Raw genomic sequence first — 17,302 nt, 5'->3', positions numbered from 1 at the left:
GGAATTACACTATAAGCTCAAATTGCCACCTGCTTCACAAAAGATTTCAAAAGAAAGGTTAAACACCAGTTGCTAATCAGGCTGCTGACATCACACTGGCCTTGAGAAGTTTCTTACAAGTTTAATCTTGTTAGCAGTATTTACTGAATTGTTGATTAATGTTCCCTCAAATTGGCACCTGCACACATTATTTTTCTTGCAGTTTGCTTTTTCAATCCGTATTAGCTGTCAGAATTGATTTATCATCACATTTGTACAGCATTTAACATTGCATATGAGAGTTCTGAGGTATCTTGTCATTTCTAAACATTGTCAAATGACTTAAAGGAAAAATGGACCAAGTTAGTGCATCCAAGTAACTCCAAACAGCAGTGATGAAGAATTCGATATATTGTGACTCTTGAAAGAATACGTATAACAACATTTATGAGCAGAAATAACACTATACCAACTAGCAGCAAAGCAGAGCAAATTCTGTAGGCTTGACGATACCTTTTGAAAATTCAGTTACTGTACAATAAGTAATCCTCTCCTCCTTGAAATCACTGTTGGAAACATAGTTGAAGAAATCAGACAAGCTTTCAGTGATTTGGAGAAGGATTTATGTACCTGAAAGTTTGCCCAGTTTCACCAGCCATATCAGTTGGCTGTTAGAGGCCGTACAGATTACCAATCACTCTGATTTCAAGGTCTGGATTAAACCTAACAGCAAAAAATAACAAGGAATTTGCAAAAACATGCTGGCATAAATTTCAAGAGAGCCTGAGATATATACAATCACTAATTACAGAGGCAGCAAGGAGGAAGAATAATACATGTTCAAGTCAAAATGGATCTCAGAGATGTAATTTGGAAGAGCTGGAAAACATTTCACCTCTGTGGGGAAAAAAAAATTAAATGAACATAAATAGAGCTCGAAGTTAGATTATTCAAGCCCTAAAGAAAATTCTAGAAAGTCACCTACATAAAATTCTAAACCAGACATAAGCCCTTGTAAGAACTGGGGAAAAAAAGTTTATTCCTTCACGGGAGCTGATCTGCATCTTTAAAGACCAATTTAGTCTTACAAAGGCAGGCTGTCAGCATCAAGCAAATTGCCCAGATTATTAACATCAGCAAGACTTGAAGCCACATGTGGTGACTTCAGATACCAGAAACCAAGGATGCTAACATGCTAAGGTAGGAGTGAGCATCAGGACCTGAGAGTGTTCTTCTCACAACTTGCCCTTTTGTCGTTGGAGGGGATGGTTAACCCTTCAGGTAGAGAATTCTCCCAGAACCTGCCACCTCCCAATGACAGCTCTCAAACTGACCCTTCTGCTCATCCCGAGTCATACCACTGCTCCTAGTACTCTCCAAATTGGGCTGAATCTCTAACTGTGAAAGTGAATTGTTTCTTAAACTCAATTTGTTACCTTCAGAGAAAACTACATTGTGTCAGTATCTTCTGAATTCACTCAGTGACAAAGAAATATAAAAGAGTGAAGACACGCTTTGTCTAGCAGAATAGAATATTGAGCTCTCGATTACACAAACTAGAGATCAGGCTACAAAGAAAAAAAGAAAACAGTAAATGTAACTGCATAATATTTAAGACTCTTTCAGAGTTACACATCCTTGAAGAATCTTTCTACAGTGTGAGCTGACAAAAAACTTCTGCACAGCATCTTGCCTTAAACTATTCCTTAAGCATGAATTCAAATCTGCATTAAGAAGCTACACTTTACACTCTAAGCTCCTCTCCCCTACATTCTCCCCTGGTTTCCTTGAAATCTTCCCTCTCCTTTTACCTGAAAAGAATGTAAGATCTGGACTTATAAGAATATAGCATCTTCCTTGTAAGAAATATGAATAACCAGCTATATGTGAAAAGTCTATTGTTCCTTGGTGTTACTTCCTTCATCTTCTTTTAAAATCCAAAATGAAGCCTTAATTTAGGGCAAATTCAAGGCAAATAAAATATTTATGGATTAGCTGGTATGAGACTGTTGCATTGTTTTATGAATTATTTATCAGTTGAATATTTCCCATACCTTAAAAAATTTACAGCTTCTTGCTCATTTTGACTTTTCATGACAACTACATGTTAATACTACAGATAGATTAAATATCCAGGGTGCCTTTCTGAAACACATTTATTATTGGCTTGTGGCAGTTTGGGGGACTCAGAATATCACAGCAGGATGATCCTACTTCAAACTTAAGAATTCTACAACAACATGTACATGTTTCTAAGGAATGCAGCAGCTGAAATCTGCCATTTTTTAAGGACTTCTAAGTTAGGGGCACACACACATAAAAAAAAAAGGAACTTGAATAATTAAGTAAGCAAAGAATCTCAGTTTTTGAATGCTTGTGTTGCTTATCTAAATCTAGTATTAGATGAGGTCTGGAAAGAAGCAATGTCCTTCCCCAAAACCATAAAGGGATCTTTTGTTTTATTTTCTTTTTCTAAATGAAAATAATGTTTATTTATTTAAAAAAATTGCTTACTTACTTCATAGAAAATATCTTCCATGAAAATAAGAATTAAAAGGTACAACTATTTACTGGTTTGTAAGCATGAAACTTCGAGGGGTGTTTAATGCATATTTATTCCACTTTAACATTGTGAGAGTCCAAAGCAAAAACCCACGTGAAGAATATCCTCAAGGCAGCTTAAATTTTACTGCATCACCAAATTCAGGCCACCTTGCAGACATGTATGTATCTATGTATGCATGCATTTTTTCCTCCCAGGTCAGAGTTCTGAAATTCATGTGCATGCAGCATACTCAACGTAGAGAACTTTGAAGACAGTGTGTGCAGTCTGCAGCCATCCTCATGACTGAGCTGATGGCATACAACAACCAAGCCTCAGTTGCTTTGCCACTGGAGTTTTATAATCCCACCACAGGATTTGGTATGCAAGACAAAACTAGCTTGAAAAAGCTAGTTACTACATAAATAAGGAATCCTTTCCGCCCCTTTAAATCACTCTATACACATTTTTATATATTCACATGATTTCCAAAGCTTTTTTCTTCAAACAGTGAGAATCAACTCTTTAAGCCTTCACAAAGTTTGCTGAGCATTTTGCAATCCACTTCTAAAACATCAGTGTGAAAGGACTTCACTATCCTGTAAATACCCCTGAGAAGAATGTTATTCAACAGGGCCATGGACGTTGATAATTTTTCTGGTATGTTTTTGAGGTAACAAGTCAAAGGAGAAAAGACAGTTCAATTCTGTTGATATTGGTGAAATAATAGATTATATCTTAGCAACTGTACACATTTTCTTCAGAAAAAATAAATTCCTTAATCTTTTTTGTATGAAATAAAAGGTAAGCAGGAACGATCAGAAATAAAAATTTACATCATGTAAATCTGATTAAAATTTACTTTTGCTTTATTTTCAAATCTAGATGTACGAAGTCCAGGATGAAGACTGCTGTAACTTTTTTACTGAATCGAGTGTGAATCCACCATACACAGATAAGAATATTCAGGCATTAAGGCATCAGGTGCAATTACAGTTCATCTAGTGAAAGTATTTGAGACTCATAAAACTCAAAAGAAAAGCCCTGTGTATTGGTAGTAGCCATCTCCCCTTAAGCTCTGAATTATCTTGAGTGGTTCAAGTGGATTACACCAGGAATGGAGCAGTCCTGTATACTATGAAAAGTATAGTATACATATGTTCTCCAAAGAAATGGGACTAACTGTGGAGACCCAAAATAAATGTTTGCTCTTGATGAAGCAAGCAAAATAAGAATGGGCAGAAGCTGATGAGGCACTAAAAGAGGGACTTGGCTGTTAGGGAGGTGGTGTTCTCAGTGGAAATAGTAGCTAGACTAAAAGAATTATTACCTAGTTATTAGTTCACCGCATGGTACAGAGGCATTGCATATATTGTTCTGCTACACAATTAAGCACGGTCTTACAAAATTCTGTGTTTCCTCTTTCGGCCTGAAACCAGGTAGGTAGAGGTATGTAAGAAAAGCATAGTTGGAAAGAGACAGTAAGGGAAGCATTGAGAAGACAAGGAGCAAGGACTGAACTCCTAAGACTTGATATTCCCTGTCCCAAAACTGTGGGAAGAGTTCCTTTGATCTCTCTGAGCAAACAGCTATAGAGCAACAGACAACTCAAACCTGAGAATGAATCAGATCAAGCAAAGCAAATAACTGAAAGCTCTTTATCAGAGGCAAAGAAAGGACTTGAATGAAGGCCTTTTAACACATATTTTTGTTAAATTCAAGTTTTGTGACACTGCAATGAAAATCTCAAGGTATGCCTATTGACTACAGGAGTAACAGAATTAGGGAATAAAATCAAATGGCTCAGCAAAAAATTACTATGTGCTGAATTCATTTTCGATCACTGCCTTAAAACAGTGCACTGATTTTCAAAATACAGAGTATATTAAATATTTAAGGAGCAAAAGTACTTATACGTCTACAACTGTTCAAAGGATATAACCCCTCAGGTTACACTGGTTTCATACGGAATTGAGACTCTGACTCTTTGGAATGCTGAGTTAGTTACCTTAAAATACAGAAAAGCTAATAGAGACAGACTAAGAGGGTTTTTATTTTGAAATGCACTTCAAGATCAAACACCAAAACCTACATCAATGCTAACAGGCAGTGACTTGAGGGTTTTTCTTCGTCTTCTAGTTCTTTTAAACATTTGACAAAGCTATTCACTACCAGTAGCTTTCTAAATATTAATTCAAATAAGCAACCACAGATGAACTCATTATTTTATTCTGTACACATTCATGACACAGCCAAACATTTAAAGTTATACAAAACAACCATAACTAGTGTGTATAAACAGCTCCTAAAGATGTATCTAAAGGGCTACAAAAATATGACATAGTAAGTTTTTAATAATCTATTAAAATATTCAAAACATTTACAAAAGGTGAAGCTCACCTAGAATATTGTACATGTAATTCCTAGAAAAGCCTTAAAATGTAAATTGTCATATGAAACTTTAGTTTGCTAACTGCATTTTTCCTATTAGCTTGTTGACACTTACACATTATTCATAGACATTTTGATAAAAAGGATACTGAAAAACTGAATGCAAATATAGAATTAGTTAAATAGGTTTACATGGTTATTTGATTTTTTTCACATATGAAGTACAGTTTAACATTCTTTTCTGTATTAAAAAGAGAAAAAAAGAATAGCATATGAAATAAAAATCCATTTCTTAACCAGACATTTTAGAGATTGAAATACCTTTTTTTTTTTTACAGTATAATCAAGATTTTTTTTTTCTACATTTCTGAAATACAGAAGACTAACATATTCCTTTTTATTCTTTTGAGTTTTTCCCTACTGCCAAGGCCCTCTTATTAATGGAATTTACTGCAGCCCTTTAAATAACGTGCAGTGGAAAACCCCTGCAAAAAACTACATTTTCTCTTCGAATGTTCCCCCATTTCCAATCTTGCATTAAAAAGATATTAATGTACACTTGTTAAGTCATACTCTCTTTGCTCAAAAAACCCCAAACCAACCAAACATACAAAAGACTATGGGGAGCTATACATTTCTGATGTTAACTTACCCCATTCAAGCTGCCCAGATCCTTCACCAAGTGTTCATCCGTAGAGGCATCATAGTTAAGTACAGCATGTTGCTTGTCCACGCTTCGTGACTAAAATATATATAAAAAAATATATCAAATAACATATGTAAAAAACACATCAAGATAGCATTAATGGCTATTTCTTCAAGTATCATGATTATTTTCTTTCTACATAGCACATTTATGCAAATTATATAAAAAAATTTACTCCCACATATGAAAAAACTCAATTCCAACTCTGGCTCCAGGTGCCTATAGCAGAATCCTAAAATAAGTTCAGAAGAATTATTTTCTGAATGTTTCCCCAAATGTGATTTTAAGTCAGATCCAGCCATATCTTATACAAAGATGATGATTTTCAGTTCATCACAGTATCACTGATGTTTAACCTAACATCATCAACTTCACCTTTATTTCTCTCTCTCCTTAACTACATGCATCTTTCAGAACACGAATATGATTCTGTAGCATTGCTGTTCACTCTGAAACACACCATTTCCTGTCATGCATCAGTAAATCTTCCATTATGTTGCCTGGGATACTTACCATAGTATACAAGCATTGAGATTGTTTCTCCTTGATCTCAAACAAATTAGCTATAGCCTCTTCACTAAATGTCTGAGTGGTTCCTGAATTATTATTCCCACTTCAGCATTTATTTATTTAATTAATTCTTTATTTCACATCCAAATGTCAACCCATAGATCAGGAACAATCCTTGTTACTATTTCCTCTTGCTACTCAACTCATTGTTCACGACTATATAGCACTGGGAATGGTAAATTTATGCTCAAGACTCCTGGGCTTATTTCTGTACCAGCACCTGCAGCCTGTCAGTTTTAGGAGTCCCAGGTTATCAGTGCATTAGCCAGTTCAAGGCATCAGACCATGCAATCATGACTCCTAAGGAAACGTTTTCTCCTCTCAGAATGCCGTGTTTATCATCTCATTCCTTCTTGATTTCTCAAGACTTGCTAATATTATTTTCCTTCCTTCTTTTCAATTTATTTCCTTATTCTTCCTTTCCACAGCATTTTCTGACTGCTTCGCTTTCTCCTCAAAGAAGCGGAATCAGTCCTCTTCTGCTTATACTTACTACGTTATTTTTAGACTTTTCATTTGAGCCGATTTGCTCTGCAGTCTTGAGGTGTATAGAAGGGGGATCAGGATATTAAAGGGGAGCGGGGAGAATTAAGGAAGAGACAGACAAATGAACAAGGTCCATGCCAATAAAAGCTGCACTAGTATACTACATCAGTTAAGTGTTCTTAATGGTAGATGAAGATGTACCAGTATAGTTCATTTTCTACTAAGTAACCTTTCTTCAAGTGAAAATAAGCTATCTCAGTAAAATCAAATTCACTGACGTGGGTGTTCTGCTGAGCCTACAATGTCAAGCAGAGATTACACTTTTCCACGCTCAAGTGATACAAAAATGCAAGCACAAGAATTACCCTATCTTTACCTAGGTTATGGGAAAAATTTCTGAACTTCTTTCAAATATGTTATTCAAATACAAACTGTATTAGTAAACAACTATTTTATTATCTTTATGTGCTACTTCCTATTAAAAATAAGTTAAAATATAAATGACCCAAAAGATCCTTAAAGCTTCGTGATATTTTGTCACATCTTCCAAAATGGTAAGAACGATTACTCAAGTCTGTGACTTAGAGAAACACCTGAAATTCTGCAGAACATTAAGGTCCTCCTCAGGCTCAGATTACTTGCATATAAATGGACACATTTTTATTCATTGCAGACAATCCTTATAGGTGCAAAGACGGTGCAAATCTTTCAAATGCCATTTTTCCTTCTGATTTGCTATTGCAGCCTTCCATTCAAATTGAAGTACTATCAAAATTACTTTTTATAAGACTGTGGTGCCCTGGCTGGCAGCTAAGCACCACACAGCTGCTCACTCACTCCCCCCCTGCCCCAGTGGGATGGGGAGGAGAACAGGAAGAGCAAAAGTATGATAACTCATGAGTCAAGTTAAAGATAGTTTAAGCAGCGAAGGAAAGAGGAAGAAGAAAGAAGAAATAAAACAAATCAAGTGATGCAAAGGCAATCACTCACCACCTCCCACAAGCAGACCAATGCCCAGCCAGTCTTTGAGCAGCTATTACCAGTCTTTGAGTAGCTATTACCTATCCCCAAAGCCCCATCCCTCATTTTTTATTGCCGAGCATGGCATTATATGGCACGGAATATCCCTTTGGTCAGTTTGGGTCAGCTGTCCTGATGTGTTCCCTCCCAACTTCTTGTGCACACCCAACATAGTCATGTGTGTGTAGGAGGAACAGAGTGAGAAAGAGAGAATGTCTTGAAACTGTGCACACGCTGTTCAGCAACAGCTAAGATATTGGTGTGTTATCAACAGTGTTTTGGTCACAACTCCAAAACATAGTATCATAAAGGCTTCTCTAAAGAAAATTAACTCCATTCCAGGCAGACCCAGTACAAAGATTTATATATGACCGCAGAAATCAAAAAACACAGAATAACTGTGCTAAGAGCTGTATGAATATAAACAGCAAAACTTCATCCTCAGTTAAAATAAATTTGTAACTAGCATTGTTTTAGACAGACTCTTCAATCCAATTCAGACTGCTAAGAAAATGTTCAGAATAGAGAAAGTAAGAGTATTCTTCTTTGGACATAATTTTCATATTATTAATAATGTAGAATTTTTCACCTTGGAGATGATTTCCCCATCAAGATTCAAAAAGTTTTCTAAACTGGTGAAAGAAATTTTCTAAAATGGTGAAAGAAGGGGAAAATGTGGTATTTATCCACATGCAGGATGATGCATTGGAACAGCTAGCTAAACACAAAGACTGCACACTATGTTTGAACATATTTACAAAATATGCCTCGTTAAAACAAATCTGTATTACCAGACAGGAACAAAACCTCTGTTAGAAGAGCAGTGGTTAGGTACAGATCTGAGGTCTAATTCTACCAAGCATGCAACAGAGTTGAAATGCTTTTTAATAAGGCCTTTATAACATGTTTTCTGTCAAGAGATTATGAATAAAAGCATTAAATTCTGCTTTCTTTATCATGCATTGTCCACATGCTTTGCAGGAAGAGAACAACCAAGTTGTCCAGAGTGGAAAGGAAGGTCCTACACAAAGAGCTACACATACAGAACAAGAACACATTATTAGCTTCTCTTTTGGTGGGTTCCTCCCCCTTCAGCAGTATGTGGTGTTACAGTCATGCTGGCATGTAGACCTAACATTACAGCAGGCTAAAGAGAATATTCTTGAAAATCACCAGCCCCCTTGATTCTTTTTATTGCCTCTGAAGTCAATACACAACAAATAACATTTCTAAATTACTGGAATCTGTTCACAATATTAATCAAAAAGGCAGCTACTTTTGAAGGTGATGATGACTGAAGTTTTGTAACACAAAATAATAAATGCTTGAGTATTCAGCTTCACTTCATTCAGGTCAATCATGGACAGGAGATGGCATAGGGAAGAGAAAAGGAAGAAAAGTCTCCCTTATTCAGAGACAACAACCCATCAAAACAAGCTAGTCGTAAAATAAAAGCATTTTTTGATTATAACTTTCTGGGCAGGAACCAACGGGGTGGGGTTTTTTGGTTGATTTACGTTTGGTTTTGGGTGTTGGGGCTTTTTTGTGTTTGTTTGGTTCTTTGTTTGGGTTTTTTTTAATACTTCCCTCATAAATCACCAAGACATCATACTGCCTGTCTTTAAAGAGAAGCTAAGAGTATTTTCAACTACTTTCTGACAGGACAAAGTATCTCCATCACCAGTAAAAACTTTGGATGCCTTCCGAGGTTGAGAGCCAAATTCAGTTTACTACAAAAAAATCAGATACTACATTCTGATTACTATACATAAAAATGGATTTCTAGGCACTTCATTTGCAAATGAGATTCTAATTTGGCCATTAATGGCTGCACACACAACTCCTGGGAACAAAAAATCCAAAATAAAATATTTTACTGAATGATACGAAGGGTTGAGAATAGTAGTTTTGAAGTTCAATTCTCTTAAGAGTTCTGCAGTAACCAAAGACAAGAATTCAAGAAGAAACTCCCAAAATATTACCATTAACCATTCAAATATATATATCCTAGAAAGCAGCAGCTCAGAGGACTACAGCTTTGATAGGGGAAAGTGAATGCAATATGGCTACATAACAACACAGTCACACACCTCTAAGAGTTCCGCATAGTGATCCTTTAAAGTTGAGGAAGCTACTGAAGCCTCAAACTATTTTGACTAAGACTTGTATTTTTACAGTTCCACTGAAGCCATTACTGAGACTGAGTCATTCAACTTCCTGAGAGATAGAGAAATACTCTTCTCTACTAATTTCATTTGCCTTTGTACAACAAGATCAGGACATGGATATAGAGTTACATCAAATCATGTGACTAAATTAGATTGCAAGTTGCAGAAAAAAGAAAGCTCTTTTCAAAAGCATACAGTGCACTTAGCATTATCACACTTTATGGAGTACACAGTCTACTTACTTTACTGATCATACTGCAAAATTTATTTCATCTTCTATTCTTGCATTCTGTATGTGATTTATACGAAGAAAATGTGATCCTCTGCACTTCTACAGTAACTGTATGATTGATGGCAATATATTTAAACTAACTGTTTCTATGAACACAAAAGATTAATCAAAACCATCGTTCCCCAACATCTGGGGAATTTAATTTTCAAAAGGAATATAAAACTGGCGCATGAAGTTCATGATCTGAGCACTTGCACATGGAAGGCTGATGCAATTACCTGTAACATCAGCTCACAGTCATCTCTTCCAACAAAAATCATTTCTCGTGGCAGCCTATGGCGGGTGCCTCCACTGCTCACCAAAAACCAGGATGTTAAGCTCATTTTCTGCTTAGCTGATAAATCCTTGGCAAAGCTACGTCATCCTGCAGCGAGAAAGAGAGAGAAATTCATTTTAGTTATTTTTAGCTACAGTTCCTGCCTAGCAAACACCGTGAGCAGAATATAAAAAGCCTCTCAAAATACGGCATTCTCAATAGCATGTACTGAATCCAGCAATCACAGGAAGTGACAGGCTCCAGATTTACATAGTCTGAGGCTTCATGCAACTAGGCAGATTTAATCGGAGGTAAGCTTCTTCAAAATGAACAAGCAGCTAGTTAATGCCAAAGTCATATGTCAAGTTGTCAGAAAGCTTTTAACATTTGACCGCTTATTATCAAGATAATTGCTACATTAATGCTTCACTATCACAACCAATAAACAACGTGGCAAATGTTCACAAAATACAGCAAGTAACTTGCATGTGTGTCATTACATTTTCCTGCGAAAAAGAACTACCTCATTTGGTTTTAAGCTCAGTTCCTCTGTACAGCACCAAGCGAAAGCTTAAATTAAAGGAAGTTTTGCTTCTTATTTAATGTTAGATTTCTCAATAAAACTTATATTTTGGAAATTTAACAGTGTACATTTAGAATTGTAAACAAAGCAGAGCAAAATGAACAATTTAGAAGTTGTTTATAAGTAATAAAACTGAAAGCAGTGTTCCTTCAAAGCTTAACCTTAATTTTCCACTAAACAATGTGACTTACTACATACTTACACAGGAAAAAAAAAAAAAACAATAGCCACAGCTATTTAAAATGCCATAAAATACAAAAGAAAACAAAACTTGAAAACTGGATAAAATCTTTTATGGAAAACTTCTTCACATAATACGGCCTACTTGACACCAGACAAAAACATGATTAAAAGCACTCTCCAGAGTAATTAAATGGTTGATACTTGGAAAAGCCTTTAAGAAGTATTCCAGATCTCTCTTTAAGAAAAAGCAAGCTAAAGCAATCATTTCATTCGTTACCACTCAGTATTCACTAAAAGAGAAGCTAAAGAAAATAAAAAGCAACCAGTCTGCATTCCTCTCAGTACCAAATAGCTGGCATTTCTCTTCTCTTTTATTTATATGTCATTTAGTGAAATTATGCAAGGGTAGCAAATGTACTGTAAGTAGACATAAGCCCATAGCAGACTTGAGCATAATCTGCGTAATAACAAGAATGCAGTGAGGTTCTCAAAACCAAGACTAACATGTAAGCACTGAGTGAGACGACAATGCCAGCACTGCCCTGTTAGGCAAACTACAATCAAGGAGAGACAGCGCAAATTCTGAAAACTTCTAAAGAGGACTGAGTTCGGTCAAAACTGCACCTGAAAATGACAAAACAGACCTTTATGAAACAGTAAGTCAAAAGCATACCATGGCAGGTGCTAAAATGAACCAGCAGAGCTGTCAACTCTGTTTAAAAAAAAAATAATCATGCAATTCAAATGGAAGAAATTAGAAAGATTTAATGTGCTAAAGATTTAATTAATAAAAAAGTAAATATTCATTGCAACAAAGTGTTCTCTTACACAGTGATACCTACAATAGGGTTATCTTTCCACAGCTGTATCACAACACATTCTTCAAATGAAAATTATGTCCACTTCACATTCTCCAATTCAACGGAAGAAGTGATGCAGCATCTCTATTATACTTTACACTTTATTCATAGAAAATATGAAGATTACAAATTAAATCTACATTAATAACTTGCTGAAATCAAATTTAAAGACATCTAGTTACCAAATAAGTGTTTTAATAATTAAAACAGTTTATTCAGAACCTTTGAAGGAAATTAGCATTTGTATTTTTAATTTAACCTAGTTTAAAACTAGCAGATAAACTAGGTCAATCAAATGACATTTTCTCATTTCTTTTAAGAAAGGAAAAGGAAGAATCAAAAATGGCCAGCCTAGGTTCCAGCTTTTAACAAGTAAATTAAATGGATGTCTGACAGCAAGCATACTGTTCAATATCAAAGGTCTTCATTCCATTTATATTTTACTGCCTTTTAAATCTCCCATCTGCTTATCATAACGTTTACACCATTTGGCCCTCCTGCTCTAATTTGAAATTCATATGAAAACCTCCAAAAAGATATAAACTCTTTGAAAAAGTTCTTGATCAAATACTATGTCTTAGTTCACATAGGTAGACTGTCAATAAAGGAGAAAAACTATTTTTATTTATAAAACAGACAAGTAGGCCAACAACTACTGATCTAGGAAAAAAAAAACCCAAATGCCAAACCTCCCACAAATTATAAGGCCTGACAACAAACAGATTAAATTAAGCTATCTGAAATAACTTTATAAAATGTGTTATACAGAGCAATGATTGCCACACAGCTTGGCAGCACATTTGTAGTTAAAAGCCCATCACCATTTCCATCGAAGTTAATAATGTTGTTCTTTTCAAACAGTGCTGTCTCAACCATGAACAAATCATCAACCTAGATACATATCTTACTGTAAAGTATTCTTTAGAATAAACCAATGGCTTTGATCAAAGCTATGCTGAAATTCTGCATAGCAAAACTGGCAGAAAACACGATACAGTAGCAACAGTTACTTAATATCAGAACAAAAAAGTGCATTAAAAAATTGAAACGAAACTGCACACTTATTAGTTATACAGACAGTATATGGACAATTACATTGCACCTTGAAAACTTCATGAACGCTAACAATATTTTTAATACACTGCTATATTAAGAACTCTGGCTTTAGTATTCTGAACAATACAAGGATGAAAGATTGTTCACTGTCTAGGAGATACCAAATTAAATTACTATATGACAGGTGCAAAATCATCATCAGAAGTGGCTCTTTGCACAGTGTAAATTTAGGTCATGATAACTGTTGCAATGAAATGTTATGGATACTAAAAGGTTACACTGGGTTCAAAAAGCAATAAGCATTCATGGAAGAAAAAAATCATCACACCTATTAAATGCAATGACCCCACTTATAGCTCAGGAACTTCACACGCTGTGCATTTTGAGAGGCTGGGAGTGTGCTCTAGTGAGGTTTCACTTGGTATCATCCTAGTTAATAACCTCTCTTCCTTACCTAGCCTTTGCTTATGGGGAACAGGATACTGGCCCAGATAGACCTGTCTTACTCCAGCACAGACGACACTTTTCAGATGAAGTATTTACGAAAAATATTACGATTTCTTCTATAGAAAAATTGATCTTAAATGCTTTATTGAAACATTTTGTTTTATTAGTCTTTCCTAACATGGCAGTATTGTGTTGTAATCTTTAAACAAACTGGTAAACATATCGTCATTAAGGCTCGATCATTCAAAACAATACTTCATTCTAGATACCTGGAAGTCAGTTGCTGAGACATCTATTGCAACTGCAAAATGCTTCCTTCTCTGCAGAAGAAACAGCATTTTATGGCGAAGGACTATGAATTTCAAAAGGCAGTAACCAGTGTGTAAGAATGAACACACGGGTAATAAGTCATTTGAAACAGATGATGCAGCAACAGGGAAATTGGCTGCATCATCCCTGTAAATATAATTCAGTCCTATGAACTAAAGCCCTGCATCATGCAGCCAAAAGATGGGTGTAACCAATTTCAGATATGTCTAGAGAAACACTGCCAAGATCATAGTTTTGATACAGTAATGTTCTTGTAAGCAAAAATCTGTAATAATCTCATATTTGAGCAATCTACAGTCTACATTTTTTATTTGCCTGCAACTGAAAACAGCCAACTGTTTTCTCCAACTAAACTATTAGCAAGCACTGAGACACCGATCCTACAGAGAAACAAAAAGCTGTTTAAAATTTAATCTAACCCTAACATATGCCTGAAATTCTGACTTTTAAGCACCGCAGTCCTCCATATTAAGACTGAAAATAGTGTAATTTTAATGGTACACAATTATCCTATTACTGTACAACAGATTTTATTTAAGAATATTTTAAAATAGCATTTTAAAAAACTGCATCAAGCTGAGACACAGTACTGACAAAGCTGGAAGCCCTATGTTGCCCATGATTTGCCCGTATAAGTTCCTGTTCCCAGCTGCTAAAAAGAGAGCCACTAATGACTGGAGAAGACCTGAAGTTGAAGCTGATTTCCAAGTCACGAAGAAATGCTGTCAGCAAACAATGCCCACTGGAGAAGTGCCTACCATGACTGCTTTATTGACTACCCAATGTAATTAAGGATACTAGTGCCAGCTGTTCTATTTTCAACTGACACAGAGAACTCTATGCTGTAGAAAGAAAAGAACAAAGTGAAGGTAATTCCAATCCTGAGAAGATTACTGTATCAATATAAAACTGATACTGAAAAGTAATCTATAAAGATAACTGATTTAAATCCAGGAAGTTTTAAGTGGAAACGACCACAATAATATTGTCTACTCTGTAAAATACTCTGAAGTAGGGCAGTATCACAAGCAGCGTTCCATGTGCAATCATAATTAACCTACTCAGATATATGCATTAGAAGATAACCTTTAACTATATCACCACATCAAATTTCAACCAGGACCTCTACCTTATTCAGGTTAAAACAAAAAGCTTAACAGTCAATTAATCAGTATTTTTTTCTCCTCTCCTCATTAATTGATTAGCCTGTGCCTTACTTATTGCACATCACTAAAAACCTTTTGTGAATTATTAACTTCCTACTGACTTTATCTGCCATGCTCATCACCACAGCATGAGAAATTCATTAATACGGTAAAATCTCCACAAAATCTCTAGAAAGGGTTTGTTTTAAATGGAAAACTGTAGAGAGCACTTTTTAACACTAAACTATCTTAATCTTGAGTATTTAAGTTCCAAAACCAGCAGCATTTCTTCTTAAAGTACCTAGTTTTACACAACACTACAGGTGTTTGAATGGTCTCGTTTATTTCTGTTACAACACTGAATGCCTAATTCTTTTGCAAGTAAGATTAAAGCCACGTGTAGGGTGGCTAGAAAATTAAGACCACCTTTCCAAAGTATGGGTAGATGGCTCATCTGCCATCATAGGGACTATAAATACAAGAAAATAATTCATACTCTAGGGTAGCTTCTAAGTGTTTTAGTCATGAAACTATCTTTGGTGCTTTCATAATCCCCTGCTTCTTTCACTACTCACATTGCTGTCATCCCAGAAAGGGAAACAAACGGCTCCACAGACAACAGCCTCCTGGCTGAACCTATTCTCACCAATTCCTAGGGCTAGTCCATCAAGTGAATTTATTAATAAAGTGAGTATCGTGTGTGGGGTGGTGAGGGCGGGGGTGGGGAGTGGGGAAGACGCATGGATGAAGAACCTTTCATTGGCAACTAGAATTCTATCTACGTAGGCCATCCTTCATGCCACAGTAGCGTGCAATGTTGCTCCTCAAAACCCTTAAATAAATAGCCATCTAAATTAAAGCGGTTTAGGCTAATGATCAATAAAAATATTTCTTGGAAGAATTTATGGACCTTCTGAATTCACCACGTACTTCACAAAGGGAAACAAGAAAACTTCAGTGTTGGCCATTGCTTGCCAAGCAACATGGGATACAGCTGTAAAAGTTTAGCACAGCAAAAAGACACTACCCAAGTAACACTCTGGTCAAGTTGGATCAAGCTGCCAAGTGACAATACTCTTCACTTTGAGGCTTAGGTTAATGTCATAACAATATCCATAAAGGTTAATAAAAATATACCCTTAAAGGCTGTAAAAAACCTTAATAAAAAATAAAATCAATAGAAGCATAAACAAGGTAAATTACACTTAAAAACATCGAAAGTCTTCATCAACATCCCCCAGAGAAGATGAGCTCGCATACTTCGGAAAACTGACCAAAACAATCCTAGATTTTCAGCAGTTGTCCAACAAGCTAGAAGTGCTATTATCATATATTTCGCCGACTGGAAAATTCACCTGAACACATCCCTCTAGAAACATTCAAATGCTATATACAGCCCTGAACAAGAAACTGCTCCCATTCACACTGATATAGAGAAATATTGCCATTACTTACAAAGTTCATGAAAATTTTATGCAATTACTCAAGACTAACACTGATGTAACAGAGTAGAACTGGATGGCAACCATGCAAATAGGTAAAGTGAAAGAAAACAGGAAACCCAAGGCAAGAAAAGTGAACCATCCATTCAAGTTAACTTCCTTGCTCAAATGGGGAACAGGAGTACATTTAGGATGACTGTTCCTATCACTAAACCAAAATACCTCATAAAAATCGCAGTCCTCCTTGGTCTGTTGGCTTACCTCTTAACTTATTAAGGTTTAGCTGCCAAGGCAACTGAATGATAGCCTCGGGTATTCATTCGGCTTCTGAAGTATTTGACCTGCTCCACCTTAGCTCAAATATCTGAATTCGGCCACAATTTCTTGAAAACCAGATTAGAAAATCATACTGAAGCCTTATACTATGTCTAAAATATGTAACTTTCAGTGTCCATTGAAAGATATAGCCATGACTAAATTCTACAGAACAAGGGAACCACTGAGAGCAAAGAAACCCTGTTAACCGCCACTCAGCTAACTGTTCTCCTTTTTCGCCCTCCCCCTTTTCCCTTTTTAGTCTTCTTTTTTTTTTTTTTTTTTGTACACAGAGATGGAGGAGGAAAGACGGCAAAATAAGAGTATGTAAACCTCCTTGAATCTTAAGTCTACAAAATCACCTGGGCCTTTTGTTTACAGATAAAATGGTTCACTTGCAACATATGCTAGATCCAATATTTTACAAAAGATTTTTTAAAAAGTTATTTTACGCTTAAGAAGAAGAAAAAAATTAAATATAATAAAACAGAGAAGAAACGAAAAACAGAGCAAGAAAATGCCTTTATAAAG

At 35.7% G+C, this 17,302-nt stretch overlaps 1 protein-coding gene across 3 annotated transcripts in view; it reads right to left on the bottom strand.

Annotated features, from left to right (window-relative positions):
* Window positions 1-17,302, bottom strand: part of CEP170 (centrosomal protein 170) — a 104,966-nt gene that overhangs the window by 70,706 nt on the left and 16,958 nt on the right. For all 3 annotated transcript variants that reach the window (XM_082306961.1, XM_082306962.1, XM_082306963.1), the window contains exons 2-3: window positions 10,373-10,518; window positions 5,565-5,654 (exon numbers count right to left, since the gene is read on the bottom strand). In XM_082306961.1, coding sequence (XP_082163087.1) covers window positions 5,565-5,654; window positions 10,373-10,477 — 195 coding nt within the window. In that variant the 5' untranslated portion in view covers window positions 10,478-10,518. The remainder of the gene's footprint in view (window positions 1-5,564; window positions 5,655-10,372; window positions 10,519-17,302) is intronic.

Source organism: Platalea leucorodia (assembly GCF_965183815.1).
Source record: "Platalea leucorodia genome assembly, chromosome: 3".
In the NCBI taxonomy this organism is placed as follows: domain Eukaryota; kingdom Metazoa; phylum Chordata; class Aves; order Pelecaniformes; family Threskiornithidae; genus Platalea; species Platalea leucorodia.
Note: the sequence above shows the minus strand (reverse complement) of the source record. Positions and strands in the feature narration are given on the sequence as shown.